The sequence below is a fragment of the Anser anser genome, assembly GCF_964211835.1.
Source record: "Anser anser genome assembly, chromosome: W".
NCBI classification, from domain to species: Eukaryota; Metazoa; Chordata; class Aves; order Anseriformes; family Anatidae; genus Anser; species Anser anser.
The window spans coordinates 16,948,763-16,958,613 of NC_139731.1; the positions used below are offsets into that span (position 1 = coordinate 16,948,763).

The window sequence follows — 9,851 nt, forward strand, 5'->3', positions numbered from 1 at the left end:
GCTAGGAGAGAGGAGACACCATATTCATTGTGCCAGAAAAGTTGGTAATGTTGTCAGGGTGATAATGTCCTAATCAGTATCTCCTTCCTTGCTTTTTGTTCTGCTCTCTTTTGTATGATTTATTCCAGCATTTGCTCCCATGACAGGATTTTATAAATGGGTACTCAGTGGCTGACAAACTATAATGAAGGAAGTCAATAAAGTTTCAAGTTTATATCCCATGGCATCAGTGACACAGGACAATGCTGACTGCATGGAAGACAGAACTTGAATGTCTGGCCCCAAAACACTGTAGATGAAGGAAAAACCCTTGAATTAATGCCTGTTGGAGCTGGAATTCACAGTATGTCCCAACAGATTGAACTGAAGACAGATGTGGGCAGGAGATGGGAACAGGTACTCGAGGTTATTGGATAGTAGGTAGCTAAAAGTTCTTACTTGCAACCCCTGTCAGATGTAGCTGAGGCAGCTGGAAAGAAAAAACTTCAGGTCTCCATCTCACCTGCAGACATTAACAAGTCCTCAGCAGAGGAAGGGAACAAAATTGCCCCAGACCCCACAGCTCAGAAAATAAATTTAAACTGTGACTGACCTCTGTGTGCTTTCATCTCTGGGGCTGTGACCTGTCATGGCTGTGGAGCAGACACAATGGCCAGCTCGCTGCTGCAGAGGGGTGACAGCTGGGGGTACTAAGGAGTGCTAACCTACATGGCCACATCTCCTGACCCCATCCAGCAGGGACTGAGAGTCAGCCTGGACAGAGAGCCAGTCTTGCTTCACTGGAAAGCAGCTGAGCTGAACTGCAGGTCAGAACTCTACTCAACTTAAATAGGTCAGGATTCTTTGTGAGTTTTCTTGAATACTGACAGGATTTTGAGCAGGGTTGTGAAAGAAGAGAGATTAGAACATACTTTTTGCTGAGAAATGGTGGCATTGAGACCAAGTTTCATGATGACATTTTATTTGTAACTACTAATTCAGAGATCTTCGAAGCTCTTGATGATAATTGTCTTTTCTCCTGCATAGCTCATGCTATTGACCTGTACAAAACTTTACAGAGCACTTCTCTATATTAAGCCCGGGATTTCTGTCTGGGTAAAAGCAGCCAAGCCTGGTGGAAAGACTTCTCAGGAAAAGCCATCCGCCTCTCCACATTTCATATCTTAATGAGAAATCACCCAGGATTAACCTCATTTGCAAGTGGAGAGATTGCTACAGATGAAGCAGATGCAGAGATAGCGATTCGATTTTACTTTTCCAAAATTCTGAAGCCCAATGCAAAGTGGGTGATCTCATGGTCTGTATAATATGAATAAATGTATATCTATCCATCCTCTCCCCAGGTAAAAAACATGAAGCTCAGACAGGTCGTGTGGGATTTACCTGGAAATGTATTGGAATGCTTTCCAAACATAGCTAGGGTCCTAGCTCAGCCTGTTCATTCAATTAAAATGCAACTTGGAAGGAAAGGGGAAAGAGCTCCTCAGCTGCTGATACTGGCTGCCTTCCCCAAGGCCAATTTAACTATGAGCGATTGCCTTTTGACCGGTAGCAGACATACACTGTCTTGCTTCCCGGTCCCAGCAAGGTTTGCCTGTCCCGGCTCATCACATCCCCTGAGCAAGGAGGTGCGGTACCCCCAGGCGAGCACCTGTGCACATCTGTGTGTGGAATGGTGGCAAGGATTTGTCCCCATGTACCAATCCCTCTCAGGAGTCTCCTGGGGCAGCCCCTGCCAAATGCCCCGTAACCAGGACACTGAGCGAAGACCAGGCCACTCTTCTGAAAACTCTTAAGTGTTTACAGCTTCACCCACCAAAGCCTACACACTGCCATGAGCGGCACCGTACCGCTGACAAACCCTGTCCCTACAAGTCCACCTCTCTCAAATGCCATGGTTAGCATAACAACGTTTTCTGTCTGAAATTGTCTTAATTGCAAGGGTGTAGAAATCTTAATATTTTCACTCGCAATCTTTTATTGGTATAATTCTTTCTTAGAACTTCATATGTTGCAAAGAAGTCAAATATAGACACTAACAATACTAGCTTGCTAATACAATTTAAGCAAAAGAAGAAATAGATCACTCAGAAACAGCCAGGCTAAGAGCCTTAGCAAAGTTAGAGTAAAGAAGTGGTTAAGGATCTAGATGATTTAATCCACTTTTAAGAAAAGGTTTTACAGTGAGCAATTAGATGCTGGTTAAGGAATTAATCACTAATGGGTCATTAACTCTGACTGCCATTGTACAGTTAACAAGCCGAGGCAGGATTATTAGACTCAGCACCCAATTAAGGAGGAGAAGATATTTACAACAAACTGAACAAATGAGCTTTTAAAATGGAATGGGACAATTTGAAAGAAAGTGTAGGAATACAGGAAACCAGACAAGGTAAAAGAGAGATGCAAGTTCTGTCCCTTTATTGGTTTTAAAAAATATTTACCTCTCTGTGACCACTCATGTTTAGCAGATTAGAATGTTTCTTTTTGGCAGTAAACTTGTCACTTTCCTTGAAGCACACAACTTATCTTTGTGTGTAGATAATCCATTGCAGGGTTCACATTTACAAAATGCAAAAAAAAGACCTGCTTAATATCCGAGTAAAAGAACAATCGCTGCAGCTTGACGTAATTATCATTTTTTGCTTGCAGATTTTGGATCAAGTGCTTGATAAAAGTGAATAGGTGTCTTCACTTTGCTGTCCTGTCACTGTCTCTTACTAGTGCTTCACTCTCTCAAGTTACTGAGCGTCAATGCTGATTCCGGTGCTGAACAGAAAGTCAGGGGGGGTCTTTCAAGTGACTTTTCAGGCCATAGGAGAATGGGAGGCAACAGGGAGGAAGGGTAATAGCGGCAAAATGTGGGAGAGCACCACTGAAATCTCGGGGTCTTGCTTGCTAATTTGAGCAACAAGCACGGGAAATAGGTTTTGGGTGACAGTTAAATGCATTCATGTGCAGGAGGGTTTTAAGCCGAGTAACACCAAGTAGGACTGTTCCTGCCGCTGGGGTAGCAGGGTGTGTGCAGCCTGTGTAGACATCTGTTAGCATGTGTCTGTTTCTGACACAGCCCAGGTGTGCAGGCACATCTCAAACACAAGGAGACATCCTTCCCTCACAGCCACTGGAGATGTGTCTTACTGCAAGCCCTGTATTCTGGGCATCCTTGGTGATAGAAACAAAGCTCACCTGTAAAAGGGGCAGCAGGGCACTCACTGCACCTACCTGCCCCCCAGGCCAGCACGGCTGGGGAAGGGAAGCCCAGACACAGCACGGGGCCTGATACAGAGAGGCAGGCTGGATGCACACAGAGGTCAAAGAGGGAGGGAAAGGCGTTTTCAAAATAAAGGGATTCTCATTATTATCTGCAAAAGGAGCTCTCCAGACAACGGATGGGGCTGCTGTGGAGGAGGCTGTGAAGGGATGTTTAGAAACTGCTGTCTGAGGTTAAAAAGCTCCCTGAAGTGAAGCTGAACAAAGCTGACATACTTGTTTCTGACAGGACTCTTAAAGATACGCACAGATTGTGAAAATATAATTAGAAGCCAGCCTTTGTCTGGCCACAACGAGTGGGAAATGGTGAAAGGAGAGGTCTCCCAGCCTGCATTGAATCATCCCCAGGACACAATGAGGGCGCTTGTGCATCCTTCTCCCTTCCCTAATGAGAAACGTTAATTGCCACAACCTTCAGAGTGTGCAGAGCGCCCCGTGCCCAGTGGAGGAGAAGGGGTGTTTCATTACAGCTTCTCAGCCCCATTACGGGCAGTAACGGAGATAATGGAAAATAAAGATGCCGCAGATTTAGTTTAGGCACCTCAGGAAGGGTGCTGTGCAGTGGGGGGATGAGCGTGGCCCAGCACCTTGCCAGCACCCCAGCCTTGCCAGGCCAGCTGCCCCAGTCAGCCCCCAAGCAGCGGCTGGGCTGAGAAGCCAGGGGCCTGCAGGACCTGCCAGACCCTTCTCTGAGGTGGTGTCATGGGCCGGCAGCCCAGGGTGGGGGCAGCAAATCCCATTGGCCCCCGGGCTGCCCTGCTGAGTGCGGGAACGCTGCAGCTGGGCCCTGGTGGACCCCGGCCGCTCTTTGCAGAGCATGGAGCCACTGGCTGGGTGTGCGCCCACCATGGGACCACATCTCTGGCCCCGTCAGAGCCCCCAGCAGTGGCTGAGGGGAGCCACCACAGCCAGGGGCAGGGGGCAGCAGGAGACCCCCAGCAAGGCTGGGCTGCAAGGAGGGAGAGGGCCACGGCCAGGCCTGCCGCTCCCCACCGCACGCCAGAGGCAGCGGAGGGCCTGGCCTGGGCAGCCCCCTTGTGCAGACACACAACGCACAGCCTTCACACCAGTTGTGCCATTTAATGGTGCAAACAGAAAACCCTCCCCAGATCACACAGGCCTTGGTTCCCAGCCACCCTACGCCACTCTTCGCCCTACTTCAGCTTTTATTGCAACTAAAGCATCCAGCCAAGAAGGGAGAACGAAAGAGATTTTTTTCCTAAGCTATGATCTGACCCCTAACTCCGCAGGGCATGTGGAAAAGGAGATTAAAATGACCACAAAATACAAAGCAAGCCAGGGCATGGGGAAACAGCTGGTGTGAGGGACAGCCCTCCGTTGTCAGGTCCTCATCCAGGGGAGCCAGAGCGGGTCAAGGGCATCCCTTGGGCATCCCGGTACCAGCCTTCCCAGTGCTTTTGTCCCAGGTGCTGGAAGAGGGAGCTCAGATCGTCTGCCAGGGTTTGCCGATGGACTGGATGTGCTCCTTGGCCTTCATCCGCAAGGCAGCAATGCTGGTGTTGCGTGGGTCCGCCTCGTCCAAGGGGAACTTGTCCACAAAGGTGGCCCCACACTGGTAAGGCGGTGGTGGCCCCATTGCCCCCAGGGGCTGCAGCGCGTGGGTCACGGCCGGAGAGTTCAGGAAGGGCGGTGGTGTGTAGCTGCCAGGCAGGCTCTGCGGAGAGGCCACGAAGCCAGGCAGGCTCTGCAGGGCCGTGCTGCTGGGCACGGGCGGGCTGAGCCACGTCTCCAGGGGCAGGCTGCTGCTGAGGGGGCCCATGGGGGTCGCCTGCGATGAGCGGTTGAAGGAGAGTATAGGTGAGTCCTGAAGCTTCATAGAGGTCACCTCCAGCTTCTCCTGCCGCCGCCACTTGGCCCGTCTGTTCTGAAACCACACCTGCAAGCACAGCCGTGTTAGCCAGGCACCGCTGCCCCCGGACAGCGCTGCCACTGCCGTGGAAGGCAGAGGTTTTCCCAGGCACAGAGGGACACGCGAGATGGAGCAGAGGGAATGGACCAGGGCAGGGCAGGGCAGGAGAAGGCACCGGGGCAGGAGCGGACTCGGAGGTGCTTCCCGTGGGCTCGGGGAAGAAGCGCGGTGAGGGCCCCGTGGAGACACCCTGCCGCTGGCCGGGCATGGGCTGCACGGAGCCACCTTGGGGCCGCGCCGCTCCCAGGTCTACCGCCCGGCTCTGCCGCTCCGGACCCCTGGAGCGCGACACGCCGCTTAACCGGCGGCGGCCGGATGAGAAACGGCCCCGGCCTCCGCAGGTCTCTGCCGGCCGGGCCAAGCTGCGCCCGCCGCGGCGGGGCCGTGCGAGTGGGGCCGGCCGGAGACGCGCCCGGAGCTGCGGCGGAGGCCCGCGCCCCGCGGGGCCGCTCGGCCGGGCGCCGGCCGGGGCTGGCGGCAGCGGCACCGGAGCAACGGGGCCGTCGGCGCGGCGGGGCTGAGCGCCTCCCGCTGCCACGAGTGAGGGGCCGGGCCGAGCCGGGCCGGGGGCTGCCGGCGCCGGGAACGCGGGGCTGCGCCGGGTCCGGCCGGGCCGTGCTGCACCAGCACTCCCGGGGCCGGGGCCGGGGCCGGGGCCGGGGCCGTCCGTGCGGGCGCGGGCGTTACCTGCACGCGGACCTCGGGCAGGTTGACCTTCATGGCCAGCTCCTCGCGGCTGTACACGTCGGGGTAGTGGGACTTCTCGAAGGCGCGCTCCAGCTCGTGGAGCTGGTAGGTGGTGAAGGTGGTGCGGTTCCGCCGGTGCTTCTTCTTGGGCTGCTCCTCGTCCGACGGCTTCCCCTCGCCGCCGCCGGCGGGCAGCTCGGGGCTGGCGCTGCCGGGGCAGTACGGCTCTGCGGGGGGAGAGAGGCGAGTCAGCGGCAGCGCGACCGCCCGGCCGGGCCCGCCCCGGGCCGCGGGGAGAGCCGCCCGCCCGCCCGGGACCCGGCGCCCCTCGCCCGCCGCGCTCACCTTGGAAGCGCTCGGGGCGGCCCTGCCGCTCGGCCGGCGGCGGCTCCCCGGGCATCTTGGGGAGGCCGTGCCGGGGACCCCGCCTGTCCGCCTCCTTGGCGCTGCCGGCGCCGCCGTCGGGCGGGAAGGGGCCGAGGAGGCCGTCCTCCTTGGTGAAGCCCAGGATGGCCTCGATGCTGTGCAGCCTCGACGGGTTCCCCCCGGGGCTGCGCGCCGCCGGAGCCGACAGCGAGAAGGCGCCCTCGGCCATGGCGAGCGGGGCGCCGGGCGGGTGCATGGGGCGGCCGGCCTGGGGTCCCGGCGCGGCGGCGCTCCCGCCCGGCCCCGGGGCGGCGCGGGCAGCTCTGGCACGGCGCCGCCCGGCGGGCTGGCCTCCTCGGGGCGGGGGAGGAGTGCCGGGGGGCGGTGGGCCAGAGGGAAGGCGAGGCCCCGCGCCGCTCCGGCCTGGCGGGGAGGCAGGGCGTCCCCAGGGCCCCGCCGCCGCCGCCCGCTGACCCCCCGCCCCCCCGTCCCCCCCAGCGCCGCCACTGCCCCCGCCTCTCCCCGCCCCGCCGGCCCCGGACGGCACCGAGCGACGCCACCCGAGGCGGGGCTGGGGGCCCCCCCGCTGCCGCCGGGGCTGGCGCTGGCCGGGCGCCCCGCCGGGCCCCGCCGCTGCAGCCCCGCGGCCGGCCGAGCGCCGTCGGAAGCCGTCGTGGGACGGGCGGGGGCACCGACCCGGCACGGCGGGGCCCGGGGCCGCGGGGGCCGCTTGCCGGCAGCGCGGAGGACGGGCCCGGGGAAGGGGCTCCCGGAGCACCCCCGCACACTCGCTTCTCTCCCCGGCAGCTCCAGCCCACGCCCGTCCCGTGCCTTTGGAGGGCGCCTCGGCCGCGGAGGCGGTTTTCATCTCAGATGAGAGGCGGGAGGGGGCCGTGGCACTGTCCCGCGGCTAAATGCAGAGGGTGAAAAGCACCGGGGCTAAAAGCTGATGCTGTGGTCCCCCGACGGGGTACTTGCCCTGGGTCCGGCAGCCTTCCAAGTCATGTTTACTGACCAGGTGAAAACGCACGTGGGCTTTTCGGGAGGATGGGCTCCGGAGGTGTCGGCGCGGGGGGGATGGTGTCTGGGCTCAAGTTGTTGGTATCACTCCCAAGAGGACAGAGGACAGGCCATGTGAGCGGAGCCAATTCGACATCCCTGTCCTCTGCTGAGGGAGTGGGGCTGGAGGCTAGAGGGCAGGACAGGGTGCATGGGACATCTACAGTTTGCTTTTGAAGGTGAGGTGGAGAGCTGAATCCCACGCCTCGCTTTGAACCGGGCTTGGTGGAGGGCATGGGCTCCGCACAGTCCTAACTGGGGAACAGCATCGTGTCTCCTGCCTCCAACTTACTTCTTCCTGCATTATTATTTTCCCTGCCTTTCTCTTTCCTTCTCTTTATCACTTTTTCCTGCTAGCACCTGCCCATTTCTTTGAGGTACCAACCATCTTTTGTCCCAGCTAAAGTAAAAAACACAATAGCGTCCAGAGTGGTTTTCAGCCTGCATTTAGCTTCGAAGATGCTTCCATTTCGAGCCTGAGGAGGGTGTATGTGAATGAAAAACATCAGTACTGCTTCTTCCAGATACACTAGCTACTGAAAGGTACGACTGCTTCCCTCAGGAAATCTTCACTGCATTTTTGTGTCTTCCTCCTGATTGGCAGTGTTTGCTTCAGCCCTTAACCACACCTTTTTAAGGGTTATGGTCAGATGTCGCAAAGTTAATTTGTTGTAGCTCAGCAGCTTTTCCTAATAGTTCCAGGTGAGGTCTGCCCTCACTGACTGCTTCCAGGGGGAGGTGGAGGGGGGGGGTGGGAGGAAGCTCAGCCATCCATTGGCAAAGAAGGAAGAGGCCAACAGAAGAGACAAAAAAAGGTTAGTATGGCTTTTGTGCACGATATAAAAAGCAAGTCAATACCATTGTAGGGGCATTGGAGGGTACTCAAAGCAATCAGCCAGGGGCCATTGTGTTCCTTTAATCTACATGTGTATTTCCCAAGAACTCCATTAGCGAAGATGAATGAACTGTGCAATGTCCCTAATTTCTTCTAATTTGGAGCTGGGTTTTTATGGCACTCACAACCAGAACAAAACATGCCTGTTCCTCCAGAAACCCTGGGCACACTTGGGAATCCTTTTTGCTTGTTGTAGCACACAAACACACACACACACACACACACACAAAAAAAAAAAAAGCAAGGTAAGCAAGGTGAGATGAGGCAGCATAAGCCTGTCGGTCAGACCCTGGCCTGGCAGTTAAGAGCCACTAAGGGTATTGGATCTTGGCACAAATGCAGCTTTTCAGGTTCCTGTCAAAATTGGCAAATACAGGAACAAGACTCAAAATTTTTGCTATTGCTTGCAACGTGACATACAGCAGAAGACTTCCACCCCAAAGCAGGGTACACATTGCACACCGTACATGAGAGACCTTCCTCCCCAGTAGAGCAGGCTCCTCCCTCCTCAGCAGTAGATCATTACAGGTGTATTTTCTGTCTAGAGCTGTTTGTGTCATTGTAGCATCCTTTTTGCAGGGGAGTGGAGTTGCTGAAGGAAGCAGCAATTCCCCGGGTCAAAACATGTAAAAATATGGAAAAAACTGTAGCAGAGCAGAGACCAGCTCCGTCTCTTCCAGCTCTGGAGCTGCCTTTTCTCTCTTGCCCTGCTTTATGCACGCAGAGTGCGGTGCCTTGACACACACAGGAGGCATCAGATGGCGCTGAGGAGGGAGGTTCTGACTGCAGCACAGAAACTCTGATGGTTTCTCTAACAGTCAGAGACTAACAGAGTTTAGGGTGGCGAATGATAGGTAAGCATCTGAACATTTCCTTTTGGGTCTAATGCACTGGCTGCTAGCTAAATCCTGTGCTGTCACAGTCTCCTGGGATATGTCTCATAGGTATGAAGCCTAAAAAATTGATGCTGTGGTATATCACAGCTTCACAAAGACCATTTCTCTTTGGAAATGTACAGGGCAATCAGATCTGAGAATATTCATTAGGTAACCAAGTAGGTGGGATTTATTACTTGCCTTTCCAAAGGTGGCCCCTGTTCCACCACCTTTTTAATTTATTATTATTTTTTTTCAATGCATTGTTACGACAGTTATTGCTGAAATTATGTTTGGAAGCTAACAAGAATTCTTGAGATGGAGAATCTCTAAAGTACAGCTGTCCCCGATGCCTACTTCTGGTTTATGCATAATGAAGAGTAAATGGGAATAATTTTGAACCTGTTGATGCTGTTAAGACAGGTGTACCGGATGGGGCTTTGCACAGTGAAATTGGCACCATAAAATGCCCCAGAATCTTGTTTCCTTTTCTCCTGTCTTTATGTCAAGCTGAAATAATTTACTGCCTTGTAGAGAAGACATCTGAAGCTGAAGTCAGTCTGCAGGTGGGAAATCATTCTCCAGACCAGTGATGTTCAGCAGGGACTGCCACCCTGAGAGATGAACAGGACTTTCAAGGTCAGACAGCAAATTGACAATGTGGGGGGAATATTCATCCAGCAGGAACCTGTACCCTGCTGCAGTTTGCATGCTCTGAATCACATCACAGATTGTTAAAAGCTATAAAAACTGACTTTGCTTTTCT

At 55.2% G+C, this 9,851-nt stretch overlaps 1 protein-coding gene and 1 long non-coding RNA gene across 10 annotated transcripts in view; one reads left to right on the top strand and one right to left on the bottom strand.

The window, feature by feature from the left end:
• Nucleotides 1-6,570, bottom strand: LOC310888581 (retinal homeobox protein Rx2). 2 transcript variants are annotated; one of them, XM_083815385.1, is made up of 3 exons: nt 6,236-6,570; nt 5,903-6,117; nt 1-5,170 (listed from the first exon to the last, which is right to left on the bottom strand). In XM_083815385.1, exons 1-3 carry the CDS (start codon nt 6,510-6,512, stop codon nt 4,718-4,720), a joined length of 945 nt encoding a protein of 314 aa, XP_083671511.1. In that variant the 5' UTR covers nt 6,513-6,570; the 3' UTR covers nt 1-4,717. The 2 variants fall into 2 exon arrangements, with proteins under 2 accessions (XP_083671511.1, XP_083671512.1); XM_083815386.1 differs by having other exon boundaries at nt 2-5,170; nt 5,891-6,117; nt 6,236-6,548.
• A 354-nt stretch (nt 6,571-6,924) lies between these two features.
• LOC310888664 overlaps nt 6,925-9,851 on the top strand; it is a 41,648-nt gene continuing 38,721 nt past the window's right edge. For 5 of the 8 annotated variants that reach the window (XR_014576039.1, XR_014576040.1, XR_014576043.1 and 2 more), the window contains exons 1-2: nt 6,925-7,858; nt 9,620-9,724. This is a non-coding gene — a long non-coding RNA (uncharacterized lncRNA). Of the gene's footprint in view, nt 9,065-9,619; nt 9,725-9,851 lie in introns of all 8 variants that reach the window. The other 3 variants (XR_014576041.1, XR_014576042.1, XR_014576038.1) reach the window with 3 other exon arrangements.